The sequence below is a fragment of the Xenopus tropicalis genome, chromosome 1, assembly GCF_000004195.4.
Source record: "Xenopus tropicalis strain Nigerian chromosome 1, UCB_Xtro_10.0, whole genome shotgun sequence".
Lineage (NCBI taxonomy): Eukaryota > Metazoa > Chordata > Amphibia > Anura > Pipidae > Xenopus > Xenopus tropicalis.
Window position 1 is genome coordinate 182,839,633 of NC_030677.2, and position 27,287 is coordinate 182,866,919.

Here is a 27,287-nt window from a genome sequence, read left to right on the forward strand (position 1 = left end):
CATCAGTGGTTCATCAATGGCCTGAATCTTTAATATGATGCAAAACAGACCTTTGGTGGGAGCAACAAGAACCAAAAAGCACAGAATACAAATTTGGGCATGGGAGGTTTCCGTAACCACTGAATGACTAGCGCTATATATTATATATATATATATATATATATATATATATATACATATACAGAAATGTACTATTTTACATTATTTTAACAGCAGCCAGCTGCCTATTTATCATTCTTTCTAAATATAAGTAACTTGGTCCTAATGCAAGAGTTATGGCAGTAGGGGCCCTAAAAATGCAGGCAAGCAAGAGCTCAATTTGATGGGTATGCTCAAGTAAATTGCCCAATGTTTATTTTCCCACACATATATATTCAGGTTCTTGGAATTGCCTCTGTGGAAGAAGACATCAGTATGCTGGATACTTGTTAATGCACAGTTATGGCAGCAGTTGCTGCCATAACTGCACTAAGCTGAGTCAGCACCCTGTAGTTACTAGTAGGGAATCTAGATCAGAGCTAATATGCCATTCTCACATTTATTAGATCTCATGAGTAAATTTTAAACAACCACAAGGCTGCTTTTATGATCAGCAAAACAGCTATTAGTTGTGCACAGGCAAATCACGCATGGCGCTGCTGGCAGAGGCTTTAAGATACTAGTAGTATTTTATATCACATTGGAGATATTACAGTTTTGTCTAAAAGGGCAGTTGAAATCGGAAATCTCAAAGTACAGCTAAAATGTCCCATATGTTAGCCCTCTAATAAATTATCTGTATCCATCACCTCAGTGGGTACAGTCACTTTGATCGCAAGGTTGTACTGGCCTGCCATAGCATTTGAGGATCTCCCACTGGCCACAGCTAAGAAAAAGTCCCATCATCCCTTTCTTATTTCCATCATAGGCATATGTAACAATATCTATAATATGTTACATCTACAGCTGTTTTAAAAGTAGGCCCTGGATCTCAGGTTCTGTGGCCCTAGTAAGACCAGTTCTACACTGATAGCATTGACTTTTGTTCCTTAGTCCTTTAGTGTCCATTACCAAGAGACGGTCTATGTCTAATATCTTGCAACTCTGGGCCTACCTAAATGTAAGGACAGCTGTTAGTGACAGAAGTATCAGTAAGGTGTCTAAATCAAAGTGTCTTTTGGTTTGCTTACTTAACACCAAACATGTTATAGAAATATGTTTGTTTGTTTTTTTCAATGACATTAAAACCCTTGGACATTTGGGTCATATACTTCTTTAGTAGCCCACTTTTTCATCTGCATATTAGCATGTATAAAACTTTAAAGACATGGTTGAACCATTCAAAGGCCAATCAGCATAAATAGAAATAAAATATGTTTGCTTCTCTATATGAATCATGTAAAAGTGAGGCCTATCATACTGTGTCCATAGGGAGAAGAGACAAACCGGAAGATGCTGAGAGACAGTGGGATTCTTGTAAAGGGCACTTCTATATGAAATTTACCATGTACGTTCAGTTCATCTACATAGGAATGCAACAGAACAACACTACATTTAAATCTGAGCTCCAAATAAGACAATTACATTTAAAGACAGAATAATGTCTGTATGAATTATTTCTCAGAAATTGCAAACCCTTTGAATTTCTCAGAAATGCCCCAACACAAGTTTTAATGAAGTTATGAAATACCACCTTTAGTTTGTTTCAGAATAGAGGTAGATGTGTTCCATCAGGAGCTAGTTTAGAATGACTTGCAAGCCAGGCTTGGCAACAAATTAAATGCTGTGAACTTAATCTATTATCATACAGCAAACCTGTGTTTCTATAGATAAAGGCAATTTCAACTTACACTTTCCTTGCAGATCTTTATGTCTTCTGGCAGTGCAGATACCTTCTCCATTACATTAAGGGCTCTGCTATAATACCCTGGGGTCCATATTAGTGGCATCTGATTATACACAGCTCTTAAGCCATTACAAACTTCTACTTTACCTAAACAACATGGAAGAAATGAAAAAAATATATATATTTTTTTTAAATGAATTATTCCTAGGAAAGATGAGGTTCCTCTGTACAATGAAGGAAGTTGGCGAAGGGTGAACAACAATGATACAATGATTTAAAAACAATGAACATGCATAATAAGAAGCAAAATACATCTGAAATGGTTAAAATATAGTATGTTTTGCACCTCCTTCATACACACATGCTTAGACATACAAGATCAGTAGATATTAACTTCAACATGTTTATTTGAAATAGGAATGCACTGAATTTACTATTTTTGGATTTGGGCGAATCCCAAATCCTTCATAAAAGATTCAGGCAAATACTGAACCGAATCCCAACCCTAATTTGCATACGCAAATTAGGACATGGAAGGGTCAAAGATAACTGCGCACATAGCGTGTGATGAAAATTTTTAAACTTACGTGCTTACATGACAAAAAATCACTTGTTTTTAAGGATTCAGTTTGGCCAGGAACGTGGATTCAGCCGAATCCTGCTGAAAAAGGCAGAATCTTGGCTGAATCCCGAACTGAATGCTGGATTTGGTGCATCCCTAATTTGAAAAGCATCTCTATTTGATACAGGTGGTTTCAGAATGTGAATAAAATGTGCTTTTTGTCAGATTTGGCAAACACATAAAAAAAGAGAGCTGAACTCTTGTCCTTATACTTGTTGCCAAGCACATACTCTTTGCGTATGTAATAATCTTTTCTTTATAAGAAGCAGCTGTTACAATATTCATTAAGTGCCAGCCAGGTCTCTAGAGCAATAGTCACCTTCATTTGTTCTGCAAAATAATATTTCCCATGTCAGCAAGGCGGCTGCGCTGTGCATTCATATACAAGCTGCACATTTATATATAGGCAGTGCATTCATCTAGGAAACATAGCTGAAAGCATCTTCTGGTTTCTAAAAAAAGGCCACAGTAGCTGGAAGGTTGAAAGTCAGTTAAAAGTTCATAGAATCTCAGCGGTTCCATTATTATTTATCCAACTGTGGCAGACTTTGCCCACGGCTTTTATTGAAGAGGTCTGTTCAATTAGACTTGGCAAGTATGTAGGAAGCATGACATAGCAGTGCTGAAGAGACTGCACAGACTGTCAATGTGATATGATGTGAAGGCATCAGATGCCAGTCCATTCAGCCTTTGTTATTGATGCTTTCCAGCAGATTGCTGTGACACAGCAAAAGTTGAATGAAGAGTTAAAATCCATTGCTGTGTCAATAGGAAATTGGATAGCAATGGTTTCCTTTATATTCTGCAAATGCTCTTTAGTACTCATCCAGTTGGCCTGATTGTGTTTCCAGGTACAGAGACCAATATTAATCTACATTACTATTTGTACTACTAAATGTCCAGGCTTGAGCCGAGGCAAAATCCACATAAGTTCTCCCTTTCTCTCTCTCTTTTTTTTTTACTTTTTTATACAGATGCAAACCTGGCCACTGTATCTAGTCTCATTCCCAGAACTGGTTTGTGCCGATTTGTTTTTTAACTTAAGATCATTAAAACTAAAATAAACTAATGAGCAGATTCATGTTTTTTGGGTTACATAATTTATTTCGTTTCTACCAAACTGATTGGCCAGGGTGTGGTACAATAGCCTAGACTAGAGGGTGCCTGAGAAAGAAAAAGACCTAGGAGGAGCCTGGAATTGGTGTCCAAAGATAGGTGGTGCCATAAGAAGATATAAAGGACTCCCTTCAGCTACCTTGCTCCATGAACTGTTACTTTGGTAAAGGCTGTGCTACTTTGGGTATTAAAAAATATCTTGAAATGGGACTTTACCCTATGTACTTCCTTGTACAGGCCCAATATGTGCCATTTAGAGGCCTGCTTTAAAGAGAACTAAAGCATAAATAAGAAAGTAGGCTAAGAAAGTATGTTTTGGGCTTCTGTACTAGCCCAAGGCATCCACAGCGCTTTAGCAGGGAAGATGCACCCAGTAGCTCCACATCATCTTTTCTGCTGATTAAATAAATAAATGTCACAATACAAGGTTGATTAATAATTAAGTCAGAATCTCATTCCATAGCAGCTCTGAAGCCAGTGTAATTTGCATCAAAATTTATTAATCAGCCCTGTAGCATCAGCTTCTGACATGTGAGCCTCATTTTCTGCTTGATGATTTGCAACAACCCCTAAGCTTAGCTCCCCAACAGCTGCTCCTATGACAGTTGTAAAGACATGGATCATTACTACTATACAGATGGTAAAACTTTGGGCTGGTGTAATAAGTTCAGTATATAAAATGTTACATTTCTAGTCATATTCATTTTTAGGGTTTGTGTAAATTTTCCCTGAGGAGTATTCCTTAGCACTCATTAGATGGAGACACTGTACAATTAAGTACCAGGTTTCCCCTCTCTCACACCTGCAACCCAGAGGATTCTAGGCTTTGTCAGATCCCAGCAGGTAGGCACCTGGGTAGGCCTGCCTTACAAGGGTGTGCCAGGAATATGTTGCATATGTTTCTGCAGACATAGTCAATAGAGAAAAATATACCTAAGATCCATGTGCTTTTCACAACATTTTTTTTAAAGCCTTTTACCTTTATAAATAATTTGCGCTGGTTATAAATTATTCCTGCACAGCAAATTGCTTCAGCAGATTAGAGATATCTGAAACAGGTTGGATCTGATTAGAAATAAAAGAAAAAGAAAGAAAGCCAGACATATATTTCCTCATTGTTTTTTACTCTCTGGGGGGGAGCATGCCATATCCCATTATGGCAAACACGCTGCCTTATACATTTAGGCTGGTTTTCATTAGAAAGGTTTTCATTAATTTTTTTTAACCAGTCCTCTACAATGTTTCTAAATACAAATAAAACAGAATGTAAACTTGGTTAAGTTATAGTGTGCATAGTTAAACAATAGCTATTTCTGGCCACGTTTTATACCCTCTCTCTTTATTAACAGGGTTCACAATAGCGTAAAGCATAATTGTCTCCTATACTTCAGAACATACTCAAGCGACCAATACAATAGCAGGGATTAACTAGTGAATCTTACCAAGGAGAGAATAGCCATACAATTGGGAGCTATATCCCACTGTGTTTTCCTGTTTTAATCCGGCCAGTAACAGCGATGCACCAATATTTCTTTCTTGATCCCACTAAAAAAAGTAAAAAAAAAATATATATATATTATTATTATTATAGTAAAAGTAAGTGTAATGTGTAACAGTGCTCCCTTGCATAGCCACTGCAAGGGTACACAACACCAAATACGAGGGTTCCATACATGTAATTCACAAGAGGTGGTACCCCTGCAGTTTGGAATATGTAGGCCAAACCAGCAGAACTATAAAAACACATTTAAATGCGCACAAATCTAATATTCATAATTACCAACTATCAACTAAGGAATCAAACTTTCCTTCTAGGTTCCAGGACAGGGCTTTTTTATTTGGCAAGGTTTGAGATTCTTCTGTGTCTTGCTATGTTCTTCCGGCATGTGAGTGCTAAAGGCCACAGGTACCTCTAATAGAATTCTATTTATCTTCTAAGAAGCAATAAGCAACAACTTTCTAAGTGCAGTCATATCATTGAAATGGATAGGGTACAAAGAACACAATTATATATAATTAACACACATCAACTATGTGTTAAAGTGGAAGCTGATCTTTAAATTAACAGAGATTTACCTGTCCTTAGCAGCTTTCTGAAGCTGTGCATAAAAGCACTGGCTTACCTTGAGATCTGGTTTCCCAGAAAGATATCTGTGTAAGGCATAAAGGGACAACAGCTGTGTGGAAACTTTCTCAAAGCTCTCTTGCAACATTATCTCAGTCACAACAGATACAGCATCTGGTAAAGCAGAGGGAATACTTTTACAAAAAAAATATATGGAGCAATATGTTTAACACACTCCTACAAGACAAAGGTTTGTGTAAACTTTGTAACGTGGATAATGGAGACGACACTTAACTTTAAAAGAATACTGTTGTGAGAAAACTCAAAATGCATCAATTAATAGAGCTTCCCCAGCAGAATCCTGCATTGAAATCCTTTTTCAAAAGCGCACAGATATTTTTTTATATTTAATTTTGAAATTTCACATGAGGCTAGCCATATTCTTTATTTCCCGGGGTGCCACAGCCATGTGACCTGTGCTCTTAGAAACTTCAGTGACACTTTACTGCTGAGATGCAATTTAGAGTGATATCACCCCCCCCTCCCAGCAGCCGATCAGCAGAAAAATGGGAAGGTAGCAAGGTAGCAGCTTCCAGTAAATATACTCAATAGTAAGAAATAGAAGTCCGGCTTGAGACTCCACCAGTTATACAGGAGTTGGAGAAACAATAGGTTACCTGAAAGCAGTTCTAATGTGTAGCGTTGGCTCCTAAAAGCTCAGACTCAATGCATGGAGGTGGCGCCTACACACCAATATTACAACTAAAAAAAATACATTTGTTGGTTCAAGAATAAAATATTAAATGGTAGAGTGAATTATTTGCTCTGTAAACAGTGTAATTTACCATAAAAATCATGACATCCCTTTAAAGAGGAAGCCAAGGCAAGCATTTATCCCACTCACAGCTGCTTATATAGGCAGGCACTGAATCTTACTTTATATATGTGTATCTATGAATAGATGCATGCATCTTTATAGGTTTATATCAGAGCACAATAGCTGCATTGCAGTGTTAGCATAATAAATGATTTAATTCAGCTGTAAAGCAATCAATTTATTGTGTTTTTTTTATGACTTCTTCACCAAAGTTGCCAAACCTTTCCATGTATTTACAGACACTGGTGTTACAGGAATACTTTTGATTTTGTCAGATGAAAACTCCACTGGCAGGATGATTAGTCTCATCTAACAAATTCATTGTTTCTACATGATCTGAGGTAAATCAGTTTAGAAGAAAATTGGTTTTGTATTACGTTATATAACATGGTATACAAATGCTGTGCTGCAACATCTTTAAACTACTGTTTCTATAGAGTATAATAGATTTCATGTGGCTAGGAGCTAGGTAAGCTGTTTTTGCTTTTTACCTAACTGAAATACAACCACTGCTATCCTACAACTCTATCATAAATAATGGTTAATGGGCATTAACCAAATGTTTATTATCGCTATCATTCTACTTTTATTGTTGCTTAATATCACTGCTAGTTCTATTCTGAAATCTGGAAATGATAATGTCCATGTCTCCCTTGCTGCATGTGTGTTACACCAACAATGAGCTTATGAAAACTAGGAGACTGTTTAGCACCCTGTACAAATCATAGATCCTAGTAACCCCAAGGTTTGGATCAGGGCATGTAGAGGGCTTAAAGGGAAAAGAAAGTCAAAGTCACTTGGGGGTGCCAAAATGTTAGGCACCCCCAAGTGACTTTGACCACCTACCTTTTACCCCGGGCTGGTGCCCCTGTGAGGAGGGAACAGCACCAGCCCGGGGTAGCTGCCGGCGCTTCCTTCCTCTTGTTTCGCTGCGCGCGCATGCGCAGTAGAGTGAAAAGCCGAACTTAAACATTAAAGTCGGCTTTTCACTCTACTGCGCATGCGCCCACCGCTGGCATTCAGGAAGAGGAAGCCAGAACACGGAAGCGCTGCGCTCCAGGTGCCCCGGGCTGGTGCTGTTTTCTCCCAACAGGGGCACCAGCCCGGGGTACGAGGTAAGCGGTTAAAGTCACTTGGGGGTGCCTAACATTTTGGCACCCCCAAGTGACTTTACCTTTCGTTTCCCTTTAACGGGACCTACATACTATATATTTCAGTGTTTGCGTGTAAAATATGGCATTCAGTTCTTAGACAATATAAACATTTTTAATGCTGTACCTTGGTAATTCTCAGTCTTAATAAAGGTATCCAGTAATAAGTTGAATGTGAAATCATCAGGGAAAATTCCATATTGAACCTGTGACATGGATAAAATATTATAGATTTTAAAGCCCATCACAAAGAGAATCAGTTTTAAAATTCTGAATTATTTGATTAAAATGGAGTCTATGGGAGACAGGCTTTCTGTAATTCGGAGCTTTCTGGATAAGGGATCCCATACCTGTATAAGAATGCCTAATATTCTAAAAAAATAATTGCTAAATTGTACCCCTTATTTTCTGTCCGGATGGTGATACAATGATCAAACTGCTGTGTTAAAAGACCATATAGCTGTAAATCCACTGCACAGTTCTCATTCCTTTCTTATACAGTTATGGGATCTATGATCCAGAATGCTCGGGACTTGGGGGCTTCCGAATAAGGGGTCTTTCCATATTTGAATCTCCATACCTTAAAGAAATCCAGTATGATGGTTCTGCCTCCCATAAGGATTCATTTTATCTTAGTTGGGATCAAATCCTAGGTACTGCTGTTTTATTATTACAGAGGAAAAGGAAATCATTTTTAAAAATTTGAATCATTTGATTAAAATGGAGTCTATGGGAGATTGCCTTCCCATAATTCAGATCCTTCTGGAAAACAGGTTTCCAAATATCAGATACAGGGTCGGGCTGGGGGGTGCAGGGCCTACCAGGGCTGCCACTGGCTGCATCCCCTAATCCCCCCCCCCGCAAGGGCCCCCCTAATCCCCCGCTGGGTCCCCCACCCGACGTCCTCTCCTGAGCACGCATAAATTTAAAGCATCAGGGGAGGAACGGTCGGGCAGAGGGAGCGCCGGCATGGGTCGGGTCTGGGGATTTTTCCCGGTATCCCGGCGGCCCAGTCCAACCCTGATCAGATACCATACCTGTGCTGATGAAATGGAATTATGAACAGTAAATGGATACATTAGAGTGCCGATTTCTTGCAAGTTTCATTGTTCATACCCTTAACCAATACTATCACACTGCCACAGATACTGACTCACCTTATTCTGCAAAGTATAAAGCGCTTTCTCTGGGGCTCCATATTTCAGACACTGGCGAATCCAGCAATGTATAGTCCAGTTTCTCAAATAAAAGCAGTTTGGACTGTGTCGGAACCTTTCAAACAGAGTAAGTAACAGACATCTTTCAGTATAGAAAAATTATATATAAGCAGGGTTTTCTTTGATGATACTGTATTTCAATAAATGTGAAGTACACTTTAATTGTACTTACCTTTTATAAAAGTGACCAGATTATGTATATCCCTACTATTCTGTTAAAGACTGCTACTTGTGGAATCAGGTAGAGGGCTTTCAGGACTTTATGTAAGGGTTACTTTTGGATGCAGTACATCTTATAGGTTAGTAGCCTATCACTGCATAGCATGTAACTGATCAGTACTAGATACTTTTAGCAAATTATTATTTCTATTTATAGATATTTTTAATGTGCTTTTAGGCAGCAATTCAAACAACATCAAAATCAAATCCCCTTTGTTCTCCTTCATTTATTTAATTTTTTTTCTTTACAATATAATTTGCTGTTAATTAATTCTCTTATTATAATGTTAATTAAGCATTAACTGAATTGTAAAAGCTTTATGATTTATTATGTCTGCACCATGCACTGCAGAAGGGATTTCATAAAAAAAACTTTAATAGAGAGAATGTTAATATTGGTTATTCAACACTGCTGCCCCCCAACCCCTACTTAGATATAGTTATCTTTATAATGCTTATGGCAAAATAAATGGCTTGAGTACTCAAAGAGAAAGGGGCTGATTGATTTTCCAAGTCAGCAATGTTCAGTACAGGCCAATACCTACTATTCTACCAAAGTTTTACAGTATGCTTATAGCAAAACCAGGCCTATATTACCCAGCACAAAAACAGGCCCATACACCTTGAGGAGCTGCCAATGGGGCCCTGGCTCACTCCAGGGAAAGATCATACTACACTCAAGATGTCCCAAATAGAATGGATTCCACTATCTCCTCATTCTGCTTGTGATGCTCGAAAGGGAAACATTAATTTACACACTCTGGTCTTGCCCCTCTTTGAAATCTTACTAGGCAAAGGAACTGTCATATATTGGCCCTATATTTAAATGCATGATTCCCCTTGACCCAAAATATATTGCTGAACTGTCACCTTAAAGGCACGTTTCAAGCCAGAAGACAATTAACCCTAAATTGGAAGAGTCCCCTCTCCCTAACAAAGGACTTTTGTCTTAAAACTATGACCAACGCCTAGATTACCATATCTCTTAGAAATGGTACTTGCTTCAACAAAAACAAAAATCTCAATACTGGGAATCAAACTGTTCAAGCTTGGATTTTTATCTACACAAGTAAAGAAACACCAAAAACAGCTTTTGCTGCTACCTGATGACTTGTTGTGAAATGCATGACAGTACCAGTACTGATCCATAACACCACTCCCTTTAAAATGACACCCACGCTAAATGACATTTTAATTTAAGGGATTTTCCATAATTTGGATTTCCATACCTTAAGTCTACTAAAAAAAAAAGAAATAAAACTTTAATGAAACCAAATAGGATTGTTTTGCATCTAATAAGGATTAATTATATCTTAGTTGGGATCAAGTACAGGTACTGTTTTATTATTACAGAGAAAAGGGAATCATTTAACCATTAAATAAACCCAATAGGGCTGTTCTGCCCCAATAAGGGGTAATTATATCTTAGTTGGGATCAAGTACAGGTACTGTTTTATTATTACAGAGAAAAGGGAATCATTTAACCATTAAATAAACCCAATAGGGCTGTTCTGTCCCAATAAGGGGTAATTATATCTTAGTTGGGATCAAGTACAGGTACTGTTTTATTATTACAGAGAAAAGGGAATCATTTAACCATTAAATAAACCCAATAGGGCTGTTCTGCCCCAATAAGGGGTAATTATATCTTAGTTGGGATCAAGTACAGGTACTGTTTTATTATTACAGAGAAAAGGGAATCATTTAACCATTAAATAAACCCAATAGGGCTGTTCTGCCCCAATAAGGGGTAATTATATCTTAGTTGGGATCAAGTACAGGTACTGTTTTATTATTACAGAGAAAAGGGAATCATTTAACCATTAAATAAACCCAATAGGGCTGTTCTGCCCCAATAAGGGGTAATTATATCTTAGTTGGGATCAAGTACAGGTACTGTTTTATTATTACAGAGAAAAGGGAATCATTTAACCATTAAATAAACCCAATAGGGCTGTTCTGCCCCAATAAGGGGTAATTATATCTTAGTTGGGATCAAGTACAGGTACTGTTTTATTATTACAGAGAAAAGGGAATCATTTAACCATTAAATAAACCCAATAGGGCTGTTCTGCCCCAATAAGGGGTAATTATATCTTAGTTGGGATCAAGTACAGGTACTGTTTTATTATTACAGAGAAAAGGGAATCATTTAACCATTAAATAAACCCAATAGGGCTGTTCTGCCCCAATAAGGGGTAATTATATCTTAGTTGGGATCAAGTACAGGTACTGTTTTATTATTACAGAGAAAAGGGAATCATTTAAACATTAAATAAACCCAATAGGGCTGTTCTGCCCCCAATAAGGATTATTTATATCTTAGTTGGGATCAAGTACAGGTACTGTTTTATTATTACAGAGAAAAGGGAATCATTTAAACATTAAATAAACCCAATAGGGCTGTTCTGCCCCCAATAAGGATTATTTATATCTTAGTTGGGATCAAGTACAACGTACTGTTTTATTATTACAGAGAAAAAGGAAATACATTTGAAAAATCAGAATTATTTGATTAAAATGGAGTCTATGGGAGACGGACTTTCCGTTATTCGGGGCTTTCTGGATAACGGGCTCCCGGATAACGGATCCCATACCTGTATATGAATAGGGGAGGGCCTGAACAGAAAATAAAGTTACAAAAAATAACAACAACAATAAAGCTGTAGCCTCAGAGAGAAATGTTTTTTTTTTAGCTGCTGGGGTCAGCAACTCCCACTGCAAAGAATTGGAAGAGGGCGGCAGATAATTCAAAAACTATAACAAATAAATAATGAAGACCAATTGAAAAGATGCTTACAATTGGCCAGTCTATAACATACTAAAAGTTAACTTAAAGTTAAACCACCCCTTTAACTAAAGCTGCAGTACAGAGCTTTCTGTACATGTAAGTTACGCAGAACACTAACCTGCAGCAGCAGTGTATTTTTAGCCTTACATTCACAGACTGCTTCCCAACATTTATCACATCTAATTGCATAACGGCTTCATGTCCCAGATTTACTGTGACGTGTCTCTATCTATAGGGATACCAATTTACAGTCATTCTTTTCAGTTTAAGGAGGAGAGCTGCAAAGCCAACATAACACAGCCTTAAATCTGCAGCAAGAAGATGAAGAAGCAGTTTTCTCCATTGCCTTGTCATTGTGCATAGACGTTGGTGCTGCAATACAAACGTACAGATGCTGACTGCTGGGGACTGTGTGCCACTAGCCCTCACTTCTGGGGAGGCTCCTTCCAGTTGAATGGGCACAGTTTCCACAACATTTACCAGATTATTACAGCCACCAGTCTCATTCTAATTTCAGCTATGCCTGTTCATGTGTTTGGACACCATAGCTTCAGGCTGCTGTAATTTAAATTGAAAAAGGGAAAGATTTTTCCCACTCTAAACCATGTCTAAGGCAGAAATGTAATACAGATAATGGCAATTTGTAATGGAGAAAAGCTTGTGGCACTGTATCTGAATTTTAGCTCTATAGCGAAATGAAAAATGTATAAAAATATGTACTTATAGTACATTGTGCAAAGGGGTTCAGTGTGTAACCTTAATTAGAGTTAGACAATCTGTGTGTCATATAATGCACACTGATATAATTTTAAACATTAGTTTTCACTGACTGTATAGTAAAGCTTCAGACATTGTGCTGATCAGCTCTTACTACCCTCATATTTGTGTCTGTGAGATTCCTTTGGATTGTAAACTTCACAGGCCAGGGACTTTCTTAATCACATACTTCTTTACACATATTGAAGCTGGTCACATATGTATTACAGATATCAACAAATAAGTTCTGAACTGGGCATGCACTCACTCAGAGCAGCACTGGGGATTGTTTTGGACACAGGAACAAATTTGTAGTACTGCAACAGCTGAAGTGCCAAAGCTTGCCCATCCCAGACCAATCCAATCAGGGAACATAAAATAAATAGGACTGCAAGCAAAGAACAGTGGTTAGTTTATTTAACATGGCTCTGTGTTTCTCCAGGGTTATTCCATAAAAATATTTAGTTCTCCACAAATGATCCATCATATGGTTGCTTAAAACCATGTGTAACACACAGATCCCTCATCAGCAGAAAATATTTGCCCATTATCTAGCTATCCTTTATGACATACAGCAGTCGTGCACTCTCTTTAACTAGCATCAATAAAAGCCCTTCACAACCCCATGGGGAGCTGTTCTGCCTTGCATCCCTGGACTGAAATCTCCTATATTTATGCCAATTTAACTGGGGCTGGCAGAAGGTTATGTAAACACAGTCAAATCTAAATCAATGCTGGACACATGCACATTGACATAAATAGCTGGAACTTGTCATTTGTTCCCAACAATATGTTGCTGTCCCCTCCATATTAAAGCATAGGAATTCTGGGTCTTCTAAAGCCTGTATACAACTACAGTTACTTTTTTTTCCTTGAAGCTGTCCGTGCCTTTGGATTTGAACAAAGGAACATTATATCTACACAAACATAAGGCTTATTAGGATTTCCAAGATTTTCAGAAATATTTTATTTCATGCCCCTAATGTAGGGCTGCCTAGAAGCAAGTGAAGTCTGCAGCCCACTTTTGTTCCATGTGTTAACTCTTACTTGCATCTGAAACCTTCTCTTTCTCTGTCATATTATAAGGTTTGCCCTTACTTTTCAAATTGTCCATTTAAACTGCAAACTTAATTTTCCTGTAGCTCACAAACCCATGGCTTTCTTTGTCTATTTTGTGTATCACTGCTAGGCTATATAGTTTGCCATAAACATTTGCCATTCCTTCATTCAAGGTAGGTGATCAATTAATTTATTCTCCATGCTGGTTTTCTGATGACCTCTGTAGTTCAGCTACAGGTACTGCAGATACATGTGGTCCTATTGTTGTCCATGCTACATATAACCTCTAAATCTGCCAGTTCACTGTGTTTAGCAAGCCTGCAAACCTCTGCTGCAGAAAGAATAACATAATCAAATATATGATTTATTGCTATTGGTTACTGCACTTGAAAAGAAAACTCTGAGGCAAACTGTTCAGATCAACTAGCATTTAGGCAGGGTTGCAAAAAGGAGGAACATAAGACTTTTTTCAAAGCCTACCTACTATGTTACCTGCTATAAAGAAGCTTGTAGATATCACACAGTGGGGGACAAGAGTCAATGTTATAACAGAAGCCCATGCAGTTCTACTTAGGCTACTGACAGCAAATTAGGCTTGATTTTAAATTTGGCAGCTCTGCAGCACATGTATAGGATTGGGATCTATATAGAAAGACCCCTTTTCATGTTCCATACTTGTACTATGGACCAAAGTATATAGTGTGCCACACCCATAGAATTGAAATGATAAATGGAAACGTTTAGTACTACAGGTATAGGATCCCTTATCCGGAAACCCATTATCCAGAAAGTTCCAAATTATGGAAGTCCATCTCCCATAGACTCCATTATAAGCAAATAATTCTAATTTATAAAAATGATTTCCTTTTTCTCTGTACTAATAATATATATTCATGGATATAATTAATCCTTATTGGGGGCAAAACAATCCTACTGGATTTATTTAATATTTAAATGATTCTTAGCAGACTTAAGTTATGGGGATCCGAATTATGGAAAGACCCCTTATCCGGAAAACCCCAGGTCCCGTGCATTCTGGATAACAGGTCTCATACCTGTATATAATTTGGGGGGAAAAATGGTAAAGTAAAGGTTAAAATGTGAATTCGGCATCACCAGAGGAGAATCCTATAAATGCTATAGAAGTGAATACAGATCAGTGGAATCTCCCCTGGTGATAGGAATGTTAAAATACAACCATCCCCTGCATTTAGCAGCTGAGTATGGTTTCAAATGAAGCTGGGGCTGTGAGACAAGCTTGAGAGGGAAAAATGAAAGCCATATCCTTGCAAGGAGAAAGCTCACACTAAACTGGCATCTGATCTCATTTTTCCCAAGCAGGTTTGGAGCTGGTACATTAAATTGCTGCGTGTGAATAAAAATACTGTACCAACGACAAACCAAGAGCGGGCCTGTGATAGGCTGAGCAAAATGAAGAGACTGGTGGGGTGAGCTGTTGCCATAGTGACAGTGCAGAGAGATTTTCTCTGGTTACTTCCTCAGTCCCAGAGCAGACACAATAAACTCTCATTTACAACCTACACATGCATTAATTATATTGGCCCACAACTCCCCAGCCTAGACAGGCTTCCAAATTGGTGCATATTTTCCAGTATAATGCCAGAGCATAGCTAAATAGGCTGCTATACATATATATATATATACACATTGTATTTACATCAACTGTAGCATAAAATCCGCAAATCGTTTACTTCAAAAAAGCCGAGATTTGGATCAGGAATGGCATCATCATACACAACAACTGAAATCGATTGCTCACTAATTAGCAAAGTGACATAAATAAATAATGAAATAATGGATCAAAGCTGACTTGGAACATAACTGGCCATTACCAAGTTGAAGGCATCTAAAGAAAGAGCACGGTATTCCCTTTAGTGATGCTTCAGTAAGGACTAATGTTTGCTAATGCCGACAGCATCTCAGGCTAAACACTATGACCCTCCGTAGGCCAACAGTATGGAAGTGACAAGGTATATTTGCATTCATGTCGTCACAGTTTTAATCATTTCAAGTTCATTTGCCAATTAAACCATGGAAGGAATGTAATTAGGCCTCACGCACCCTTGCACATGGAATGTTTATGTGAATGCCATTCTGGGTATACTCAAACCCTCGCACCCTGTTACAATTGATCTGCAATATGTCTCATATGGTTTTTTTTTTCTAAAAACACACGCCTGGCAAAAAATGTCAAATCACATGCAAATAATTTTGTGACTTGCATTCATAACAGAATGGGACAAACTCAGTGTCCGACTGGGCAAGGAAGAACATTTTAGTACATGGGAAAAAAATACAATGTAATTTGTTTCAGTGGAAAAGGTTACTTCAAAATTGGTGCAGGGTAAAAGAAGTCAAGTAATTTTGCATAGACTAGGAAGCGAAGATGACTTTTATTACTTACACGTGACGTGTGTAATTTGCCTGCATGTAATGGAGCTGTGTTCTGATTGTAGGTGCAGGAAAATATATTAGCCCAGTTCATTGGTTACATTGGTAAAGTGTGCAGGCCTAAAATCGAGGATCAGCAAGGAATAAAAGAAACTTCCCGGGGACTGTGGAGCAGGAGGATGGGGCACTCTAAATATGACCCTGCTGGGGCAGAGGGGCCCTCCAGGATTTTTCCTGGTAGCCGAAAACTTAAAATATAAATGAAAGCATTGCAACAACAGAATTAAAACCATACAACAGTGGTTCTCAACCTTTTTAATGCTGCGACCCTTTAATACAGTTCCTCATGTTGTGGTGACCCCCAACCATAAAATTATATTTTATATGTTTTCCGACGGTCTAGGCCAGTGGTCCCCAACCTTTTTTGTGCCAAGGACCGGTAGCAAGCAAATTTTTCCACGGACTGGGGGGTGGGGGGGCGCGCAGCACGGATTCATTCATGCCTTTATAAATGCGGCACATTCAACTACGTCTTTATACGTACAGGCTTTCCTACGAGCCTCTATTTGTGTGGCACGTTGATCGGCGCCTCTAAACCCACATGTCTTTATAGGCACAACACTTTTATACCCGCATATTCAGCACGGCCAGGAACAGAGATGGCCCACTAGAAAGCAGCCCGCGGACCAGTGCTGGGCCGGCGTTAGGGGACCCCTGGTCTAGACGACCCCTGTGAAAGGGTCGTTCAACCCCCAATGGGGTCCCAACCCACAGGTTGAGAACCACTGCCCTACAACATGCCTAACTGTAATCAGAGTGAGGGCATTGTTTTTATGAACTCCAAACCTACTGGTTTATTTGATTGGTCTGATACTGTATTTCATTACAGTATGTGAAGCCCTCCGCAATGACAGTACATACTGTTATCTATAATTACATTATCTATTTGCTACGTTCAACCATATTGTCATTATGAATAAATGTGACCTGCCCATATGTACCATAGGATGTCAAGAACCTTAAACTGTGACCTGTGAACTTACCTGTGGTCTTAAACAGGTATGCAGTCAAGGGTGCAGAGTGCTTCAAAATCTATTAATGACCCTTCCCACTGTGCATATTTTAAATAAACAATTCTCTGTTACTGGTTTCTCTAATTGTTTGGCAATATCACAATCACTGTAAATTTTGCTCTTGGCACCAAAAAATAAGCATAGACTAAAGAAGAGTTGCCAAACTGGAGGCCTTATGACATTATTATTTTAATATAATATGGCACTTGTACATGCGGTAAGAGTGATAACTTGCCCACTTATGTGTTTAAAGATCTAACAGCATTTAGGAATTTAAAAGTGCCAGGACAGAAATTGTAAATTTCCCCTACCATACCTATATACAGAACAGTGAAGTACCATCTACTTTAAAAACAAAAGAGAAGGATAAGAGGGAGTTTACATGTTACATATAGACATTTTTATGCCCCCCAGAAAATATAATCTTTTGAGAATATAATATAAAACCTGGATAGAGTTGCATGTTGTGTAGAGGACACTGAAGGTGGCATATTTAATTGGTAATCATTGTCAGTCTTTCCAACAAGCATCCACAGGCATTCAGTGACTGTAAAGGATTTCCCCTGGGATTTATATTGTTTAATAAAGTAGAATTTCTTCATCATTCCCAGTATTTTCAGATTATATGTACTCAAGGTAGTGAGAAAATTCAGTTTTATTATATTCCCTTTTTGACACCAAAACACAGAATGACTCCCAGTGAAAGCCCTCCTAAACCTTTGCATGTTTACAAACAAAAATAACCTGGCATACTATAAAAAGTTTTCTGAGAAAAGACATCATGTAGTATTTTATAGACCATTAAGATGCTCTCCAACTGAACTACATCAAGTAACATTTTAGACAGCAGTCTGTATCAAATCAAGATTTCTTTTACAAAACTAAGATTAATTTCACAAAAATGACTCTTTTTACTAAGGAAGGAAATATTGTCAGGAAGGATTGACACAGTAAATACTCAGTCTTGTTTCGCAAGATCCTATCATGTTTTTACAAGGATTTCACTGGAGTCCCCCATTGAGAAATACTTAAAGTCATCTTTATAAGACCTATAGAATATAGGCATTTGATTGTTGCATTCCATCTGCCAGAAAATTGCCACAATCAAACTTGCTGACAAATGATTCCCTTTCATTTCAAACAAACAAAAAAAAACATGTACTGTGGCAAATACCATATCCTTTATGCAGGTATTGCCTAGAAATGCTGACTTCCACTTTCACAAGCCATACCTACTTAATGGAATTATGTGTTGAGTTAACTGCCTATAGACCTTGTCTCAGTCTTGTTCTATAATAAGGTTCTGGTAGGTAAAATTACCGACAATTGGTGCGTTCCATACTGCAGCTTTTTCCTATTCACTTGATTGCATGAACAAAGGAAAAATAAAAAAGTCTTTGTTCTAGTCATTACGGAACTATTTACCTGAAGGAGATGTTACAAATTTTAGCCATGGACAACAAACTGCAGAACTTTGTGTATTTACTTGCACCCTAAACTCATGGACTAACACTACCAAAGGTTTAAACGTCTGCATTCATAATGAATGCTAAGAAAAGAAATCTTTAAGCAAATGTTTTTAGAGAAACACAAGAGCATTCATTATGGAATGACATGGTGTCTGAGTTCTCAGTGGAGCCTTTCGCATTGAGAAGCCTTTGCTGCCAATGAAAGAATCTTTATCCCTCTAAAGGGATGGCTCTGAGTCTTAGGAACAGAGACCCTGCACAGCAAAGCTGGCTCTCATTTATTCCTTTTTCTTTATGTTTTGCTGTTGTTCTGAGGTTGGTAAAAGCTTTCTTTGTGTTCAGCTGCTGTATTCCACCATTCGGCAGCTGTGTTTTCTCTTGCCTCCCATGCTCTACCGATGTTAAATAGTTTTAATAGAATTAGCTGCTCTGTCATTTTCCTTCTTCAAATTAGCTCCCAGTAAATAAAATGATAATGTCATTTGTCCTTGATGCACTTGGTCCAGTTTCCAACAAAGACTTTGCATTCACATGAAAACCTTCTTTTCTGTTAAGACCACATTCTTTCCTACAAGCATTACATTCATGCTAGTAGAATGCACTAAGGTGGCTGTGGAACCACAAATTAGGGAGTGGGTATGCAATGGCCTTCCACTTTGTGAGAAACGTTATTATTATAAACATCTAGATCAACCTAAATTTTAAATAACATATATTTTAAGCATTCCTTCATTTTACATTGTTGTTTTGTGGTCCCACAAATATATAATGCATAATACATTTCCCTGATTTTACACCATTTTTCCAGGTCCATGAAAAACGTAAAATGGGGGGCTCTACTGTAGTAAAATATAAATGCCCTTGGTGGGTTGTTTTTTCAATTTCAGAGTAAGTTCACTTTTGACTATTCATTGAACACTGATCCACAACTAAAGTAAATATATACAGTGCATGCCATACACAATATCCTTCTTATCCGATACCTGGAAAATGGCTTGAGGGTAATACGTGAGTTTTAAGTCAAATTCCGGTTAGTGTGCCTGCACCCAGGCCTATGCAATGGCTTCAGGTGCAAGCATAACAATCAGATTTTTGAAGTGCAGGGGAAGATCTTGGCCTACATAGGGGTAGATTTTCAACCTGCGTTTATCAGCACAAAAAATTGGATTAAGCCACTTCCGGTTCTATTTGACTTTCAAACCACTGCCTGTGTCAGCACTTTTTAGGCATCTTAGGCATCAATCCCAAGTAAGTATTTATAAACTTAATTTGAACTCACTCTCTACAATTCATGAAGATTTGACTGCACTTCTTTCTGTACCTGGGATTTTGCCCCCTTGTGAACAGAGTTGCAGCCTTTACAAAGTAATACTAGATGGAGGTGTAAAGGATGGTGGAGACTGGGCATAGGAGCTGGTATTGGGCTAGCAACAGTAGCCAAAATATTGCAAACACGTTATTTATGGGATATTTATTGCTTTAGTGTATATTTATAAAAAAAATAAAATCAGACGTTTCAAGTACAGACAGCCCTCTTCCTTAGGAGCAGTGCTCTTCTGAGGAAGAGCACTGTCTGTGTTCGAAACGTCAGATTTTTTTCTTTTGCATTAAGCCCCTGTGTGTGCAGTACTCTTTCTTTACATTTTTATGCTTAACCTGACCCAGGGCATTTGGACTTGTGAAGGGTGTGCTTTTTTCTGTCTATATAGCCTTCAGATTTGCCGTAACATATATTTTAGATTTTGTCTCATGTTTCCTGGATCCCAAGCTGCTAAAATTCACATACTGAATAATAACAAATACCAGATTGCTGCCTCCCTCCATTGTAAAACTACAAGTCTCAAGGTCTCAGCAGACATTAGTTGTATTTCATTCTACACAGCTGAAGTTTGCACACACCTTCAAAAATCAATCTTCTGTATATATATTTACTTAAGGAATCCATGCAAGACAAAATTAAAGTGATATTTGGCTGAAAGAGTCAAGTGTAAGCAAAGCCACCTCCTGGGCTTGTTGCAGTTGCAAGGAAATTAGATTATAAAAGAATGACCTGACACAAGGAAGCAGCATGACACACAGTAGCGTGCATGTTCTATGTCTAGCTCAAGGATAATAATGAGCACTGCTGAATAGCTAGCCTATTGTACAACATATCATTTAAAGTGACTGGATCACTGATTTATTTAAACTTATTTATGTTGAACATGAATGAAGAATGATGATAATTTTCCAATAATAGAACAGTATAAATCAATACAGAAAGAGAACCTGTTATCCATAATACTTAAAACTGTGTTTTTCCAGATGAGGGGTATGTCTATAATGGTGAGCCCAATCCTTCATTGTGTGATCCCTATGGATTTATGCTAGATATATCAGATACAATGTACTGTCTGAATATTATAAAAAAAAAAAAAAAAAAGCATACTAGTTCACAATGATAACTATTTAAAGGACAAGAAAAGGCAAAAGTCCACTAAAAATCCAATAGCAATAGTATAAAGCACATTCCTTTTATGCACGATGGGCTTATCAACCAATTAACCTGACACCCTAGCACTTGGTATTCTCCCATTCTTTTTGCCTGCTTCTGCTCTAGCAGGGACACGTGGGTCACTTGGTAGCCCATGCACTTCAGTTAAATATGGTGGCCAAATTCCTTGTAAATAACAAAAGGAAAAAAAAAAAAAACAGGGTGGAGATTTACAAACCATTAACATATGTTATATGGCATTGCTGTAGGTCTGTGCTTTTTTGGATTATGGGTTTCTGGATAACAGACCCTATACCAACATTATTAGCATTTTAGCATAAGACACAAGTGTAGATACTGAGCTGACATTTACCTTTTAGGGCAGTGACGCACGGGGAGATTAGTTACTGCGCGCAATTCCATCCCACCAGCTAGAATGTAAATCGCCGGTGGGATGGCATATGCAGCGCCGCTTACATTCTAGCCTGTGGGACGGCCTTGCGGGGAGATTAGTCAACCGCTACAACAAAGATTTATCGCGCGGCGACTAATCTCCCCGTGTGTCACTGCACTTAATAACAGAATTGTATTGCTTAGAGTCCTGACAAGCTTAAAGGCCAGTTGTGCAATTAAACACAAAGGCAGATATTTAAGGAAACACATGGGTGCCTGCTCACAGCACACAGCAGGGGTTATCCATATAAATGTAACTACGACATTAACCAAAAAAAAGTTTGAGTACATTTAACAATAACTATTATCCAAAAAAAAACCCCAGTGTTCCCCTAACTTGCTGACAAGAGAAACATTCCTTTAGCACAGACTGTTCTGTAGTTTATCATTCAGTAAAATCACCAGGGGATTATACGATGTTGCAAAAGACTAACACTGAATACAGTATCAGAAAGCCCAATGTCATAACAGAGTACTAATCTGTGTGCAAGAATTAATCAGAAGCATTTTTAGGGAGGAATATTACAAAAGCCATAAAAGCCATTCTGTAGAACTAAATAGCATGTTCATTAAAGGGGTGGTTCACCTTTAAGTTAAATTTTAGTATTATAGAATGGCCAATTCTAAGCAACTTTTCAATTAGTCTTTATTATTTATAGCTTTTAAATTATTTGTCTTCTTGTTCTGACTCTTGCCAGCTTTAAAATGGGGGTCACTGACCCCAGCAGCGAAAAACTATTGTGAGGCTACAGTTTTATTGTTACTTTTTATACCTTATTTTTTATAGCTTATTTTATCCTCTCCTGTTCATATTTCAGTCTCTCATTCAAACCACTCCCTGGCTGCTAGGGTAATTTGGTTTCTAGCAACCAGATAGCTGCTAAAACTGGAGAGCTGCTGAACAAAAAGTGAAATAACTAAAAAACTTAGAATAATAAAAAATTAATAAATAATAAAATAAATAATAATAATAAAAGACCAATTGCAAACTGTCTCAGAATATTACTCTCTGCATCAGGGATCCCTAACCTTTTTACTCGTGAGCCACAGTCAAATGTAAAAATACTTTGAGAGCAACGCAAGCATCATAAAAGTTAATGGAGGTGCCAAATAAGGGCTAAGATTGGCTATTAGGTAGCCTCTATGCACACTATCAGCTTACTGGGAGCTTTATTTGGTAATAAATATTGTTTTTATTCAACCAAAACTTGCCACCAAGTCAGGAATTCAAAAGTAACTACAGGTATGGGATCTATTATCCAGAATGCTCGGGACCTGGGGTTTTCCGGATAAGGCATATTTCTATAATTTAGATCTTCATACCTTTAGTCTGCTTAAAAATAATTTAAACATTAAATAAACCCAATAGGATTGTTCTGCCTCCTGTAATGATTATTTATATCTTAGTTTGGATCAAGTACAAGGTACTCTAATATTATTACAGAGAAAAAGAAAATAATTTTGAAAAATTTGAATTATTTCCTTATAATAGAGTCTATGGGAGATGGCCTTTCTGTAATTCCGAGCTTTCTGGATAACAGGTTTCCGGATAACAGATCCTATACCTGTACCTGCTTTGGGGGCACTGAGAGCAACATCCAAGGGGTTGGTGAGCAACACGTTGCCCCTGAGCCACTGGTTCGGGATCACTGCTCTACACCATGCTAAAAGCTAACTGAAAGGTGGGCAACCCCTTTAAAACAGTACTGTTGTTGCAAAATTTACAACCTAAAGTTTCTCTTATCTTTAACAAATCATTTTGTTAACTAGGTTTATTGTTCTGCTTTTTTTAATCTCGTCCACTAAATTATATTCAAACCGCATTACAGGTATTAACCATGTAAATCCTATTTTTTTAAAGCAGAGAATCTGTGATGAATACAAAATAGCTTAAATTTCAGTAATACAGCCTACAGTAAAAAAAGTCAAGGTTAAAAAATAGGCTCTGCTGATAGCTCAGTGACAGGCTGTGGATTAATGTAGGGCACATTTTGGGCATTTCATTCTATACACCCATTCCCTAGTACCTAACTGTGAGGCAGGCCCTTTCTAAAGGCTAGTTAGGGTTAGCTTTCAGTAGAATGCATGAAGTCCAACTTGAAAGTTGAGCTTGTCATAATATTAAGCTATAAACCTTTTATGAGCTAAGAGGAGCCCTGACCACATTTTGCACTCCAAATAGGAGCTTGAACTAAAAATGTCTTAACACCACTGTCCTAGCCCATTGTATTGTGTAGGATTAGCAAAAACTACTTAGGATAGATATGTATATTGCACATTTTTAAAAAGGAAATGCCACAACTAGCCAAAAAAGCACATGCTACAAGTACAATGCACTCGGTAGAGGGCAAAATGTTTTGCACTTTGCCCACTGCAGTGGATATTTTATAAATAGCCACAGGACTCTGTGCTCCATTTAGGCCTGACTCCTAGAATTGGTGAGCAATAGCTACATACAACATATGCAACAACACTTACTTGTAGAGATAGTATTCAGCTTGGTCTACTTCTTCTCTGCATGAAATATTGTCTACAAACTGTGAAAGAAAAATACAGATATTTAAGGATATTTCCCGTTTCATGTTTCTTTTTATAGAACATAGTTAAGCAACCATTAAAAAGTCAAAAGGCATACTATCACATTTGGCTAATATTAGTTAATGTTTTTATACACTAGATATTGGAATTATATGGCAATGCACCACTGCTCTACGCCATGTAAGTTAGTAACTTAACCTCAGAAAATAAAGCCAAATCTTTCTATAAGATAATATGTAGAAAAGAGTGTACTTTGTATTACAGGGGCTGTAAATCTGTTTTCAAAATCAATATTCTGTAATGTTCGAGTACCAACAAAGAGCAGTAAGTGTTCACAAAGAGGTTACAAAAGAATGAGCCAAAGCAAAACAGGTAATTTTGAGAGCTACACATCAGTGGAAGCAATGAGATAAATATACCAGAGGCAATTTGAATGGCAACACATATTAGGGTTCGAAGGCCCAAGAAAATGTGACACATCAATGTTAAAATCCTTACCCGAGCTATCGTCAGAGAACTAACTGGGAGCTTTTTCTCATATGTCCTGTCCATGAGCGATGACAGTTCAGCTGGAAAAACAGAAATTTCAATTAGACTTTTTTTTTCGAAGTGATACCTAACAAACTTCATTATTTCCCCTCAATCTGTGGTATCAGGTATGTCTGTGCAAAAAAAAAAAAAAACCCACTTATTATTATTTTTGGCAGTTCAGATAGTGTTCATGGACCATATTTACATAAGCCCAACAAGCCTTTAGCTCTTCTTCACTCATTTTTAATATATGTTGCATTCTGCCACTAGACGGAGTATAAATAAATCCTTGGCAAACTGCATTGCTGCAAAGGGACTATGATTTAACCAGCCCTTCCGGCATTATCATCACTTCCCTGAAGAAAAACTACAATATCTTGGAGCAAGAGTTTCTTCTATTAATATTGTACTACTAGTTTTCTATAAATACTGTAATACTAGCACATTTCTCTCTATTAAAGGAATGTGCCAGCATCAAATTAAGTGTTCTGAACAAAGAAAATTAAAATGACTTCACGTGCAGCCAGACAGAGCTGCCACAAAAGCCAAATTTACACATAGATCAACCTACTCAGAGATGTGCTCCAGGGGGATATTTTTCATTTTATCACCTATTAACAAAATCATAACAACGATCCTTTCTTGCTTGCCACCATGAAATGAAAATGTTACAAGGCTATAAAGATGAGAATTGTATAACAAACCTACTGAGCTTGAAAACAGATGCCACTATCTCAAGTTTTTTCAGTTATACAAGCTTCTTTTCCCTAATTGGGGAATAATAACTATATCTTGTGTAGAAGGGTACTAAACATCAAATAAAAATAAGTGTCCTTGTGGCAATTTTTATCCAGACAAAGGAAGGAGAAAACTCTGAAGTAGTGTGCTGGGACCTTGTCTTACGTGACTTAACTTGCATTCAGTACCCTATCCAGTAATTGGTCCTGCGTCAGGCATAGTGCTCCATATCTACAAACCATGGGCACTTCAAAGTGGTAATCCCTCTGTAAAAATCCAATGCTAGAATAGACTAAATCAATAGCTCTCTATTCATATAATTATGGACAATATAGACCATTTTGAATAGGGGATATATTATATAAAGCCATCCCATAATTGCCTACTGCCAGAAATGTTTTATTATTTGTTAGTTTCAAAGATTTAGTTGCTGCCGATGACTATTATATTATAAGGGTATCCACCTTTTCTGGAGAACAAAAAGTCTTCCTATACTTTCATCTTTTTTCTCCATTAATAACATTGGCACTAAGCAAAATTTTTAGTTGCCAGGCCATTAAAATACCAGCCAGGTGGCAACCCTATCTCTAGCCCACTACCATAACTCAGAAAATCTATGTCTCTCTTCATGCATTAACCTATAAGCCACTGGCACATAGAAATAGAGGTACTTTGGCCACACAGATGCCCTACAGAATTCATGACACTTACTTTATGGATAGCTAAGACCTAGCGGAGATACACAAGTATGTCTTTGTCAGATGCAGGAACAATAGCCCTATGGGATATGTGCTGGGGTTACTGGAGAGACGTTTGCAAGATTTTTTGCAGGGATAACAAATCACCTTCATTCAACTTTCATTACATTAAACATTCCTCCAAAAAATAAAGCATCCCTAGCTGCACCAATACATCATTGGCATCCTAGCAGTAAGAAAACTCCAGACTAACTACATAGCTGTGCAGAGCTAGGTTAGCGTCAGTTTCCTAGATATGTTTCTAGCTACATCACTTGCAGAGAAGGGAATCTTAAGGATTATTTTCAAGCATAAAAGAAAATACTTTTTTAAAACTAAGCTGCAATGCCATCTGCTGGGCACAAGCTAGTACATCATCAGAGTATGAGAAAACTAGCAATTTTTGAACTGTGCCTTCAACCCTCTAGAGGGGACATGGTGCAATTTTCAAGACTGCAATTTTGGCTCAATGTGAAGTCCAAGGGATCTCATTGCAGACAGAACAAAATAGAGATGCAGCTTAGGGTTCCACCACATGGCTTTAAAAGATGCAAATTATTGCTGCCCTAAAATATGCATTTTAATTGTCTCAGTTTTTCTATTTAGTTTGCTATAAATGCACATTCTAGATTGGAAAGGTGTGCAGCACTGTGCAGTGTACACTGGGATCTATGCATACCCTGTTTCATTTAGCTGAACAAATGCAGCATGAATACTGTATAGGTTTCCAAGTTTAAAGGCACGGCCTTTCATTTTTGTTTAATTTCAGTATGTATTTGAGCTTAATACCACAGCAGCATGGGGGGCTTATATCTTTCACTTTAAAACAAGTGAAGAGCTAATACGCAGGCAAATGGTTTTTTTGCCTGATATTTCTTATAATGCAGAAAACCAGATGATGCACTTATTTGTACTAATACTTAGATTTATATAACAACTGTAATAATGCTTTATAATTAACATAGTGAAGGCCTGAATATGCTGTCAGAGGGCAGACAAAGTTCAGACCTACCTTAGAGATACTGCTTCTTGTGGTCTTTATCCTGCACAATCAACCCTATTGATAAGGTAAATGATTTTGAACAAATCCTGTTGAAGCTCTTCTTCTTTAGCACCTTCCTGTGCCAAATCACAGCAAGTAATGTAATTTACTTGCAGCGATTCC

At 37.7% G+C, this 27,287-nt stretch overlaps 1 protein-coding gene across 2 annotated transcripts in view; it reads right to left on the bottom strand.

The window, feature by feature from the left end:
* mrps27 (mitochondrial ribosomal protein S27) overlaps positions 1–27,287 on the bottom strand; it is a 42,100-nt gene that overhangs the window by 9,911 nt on the left and 4,902 nt on the right. For both annotated transcript variants that reach the window (XM_031893684.1, XM_002934820.5), the window contains exons 3-9: positions 24,615–24,685; positions 24,057–24,115; positions 8,814–8,928; positions 7,784–7,862; positions 5,687–5,802; positions 5,006–5,108; positions 1,830–1,972 (exon numbers count right to left, since the gene is read on the bottom strand). In XM_031893684.1, the coding sequence (XP_031749544.1) occupies positions 1,830–1,972; positions 5,006–5,108; positions 5,687–5,802; positions 7,784–7,862; positions 8,814–8,928; positions 24,057–24,115; positions 24,615–24,668 (669 nt within the window). In that variant the 5' untranslated portion in view covers positions 24,669–24,685. The remainder of the gene's footprint in view (positions 1–1,829; positions 1,973–5,005; positions 5,109–5,686; positions 5,803–7,783; positions 7,863–8,813; positions 8,929–24,056; positions 24,116–24,614; positions 24,686–27,287) is intronic.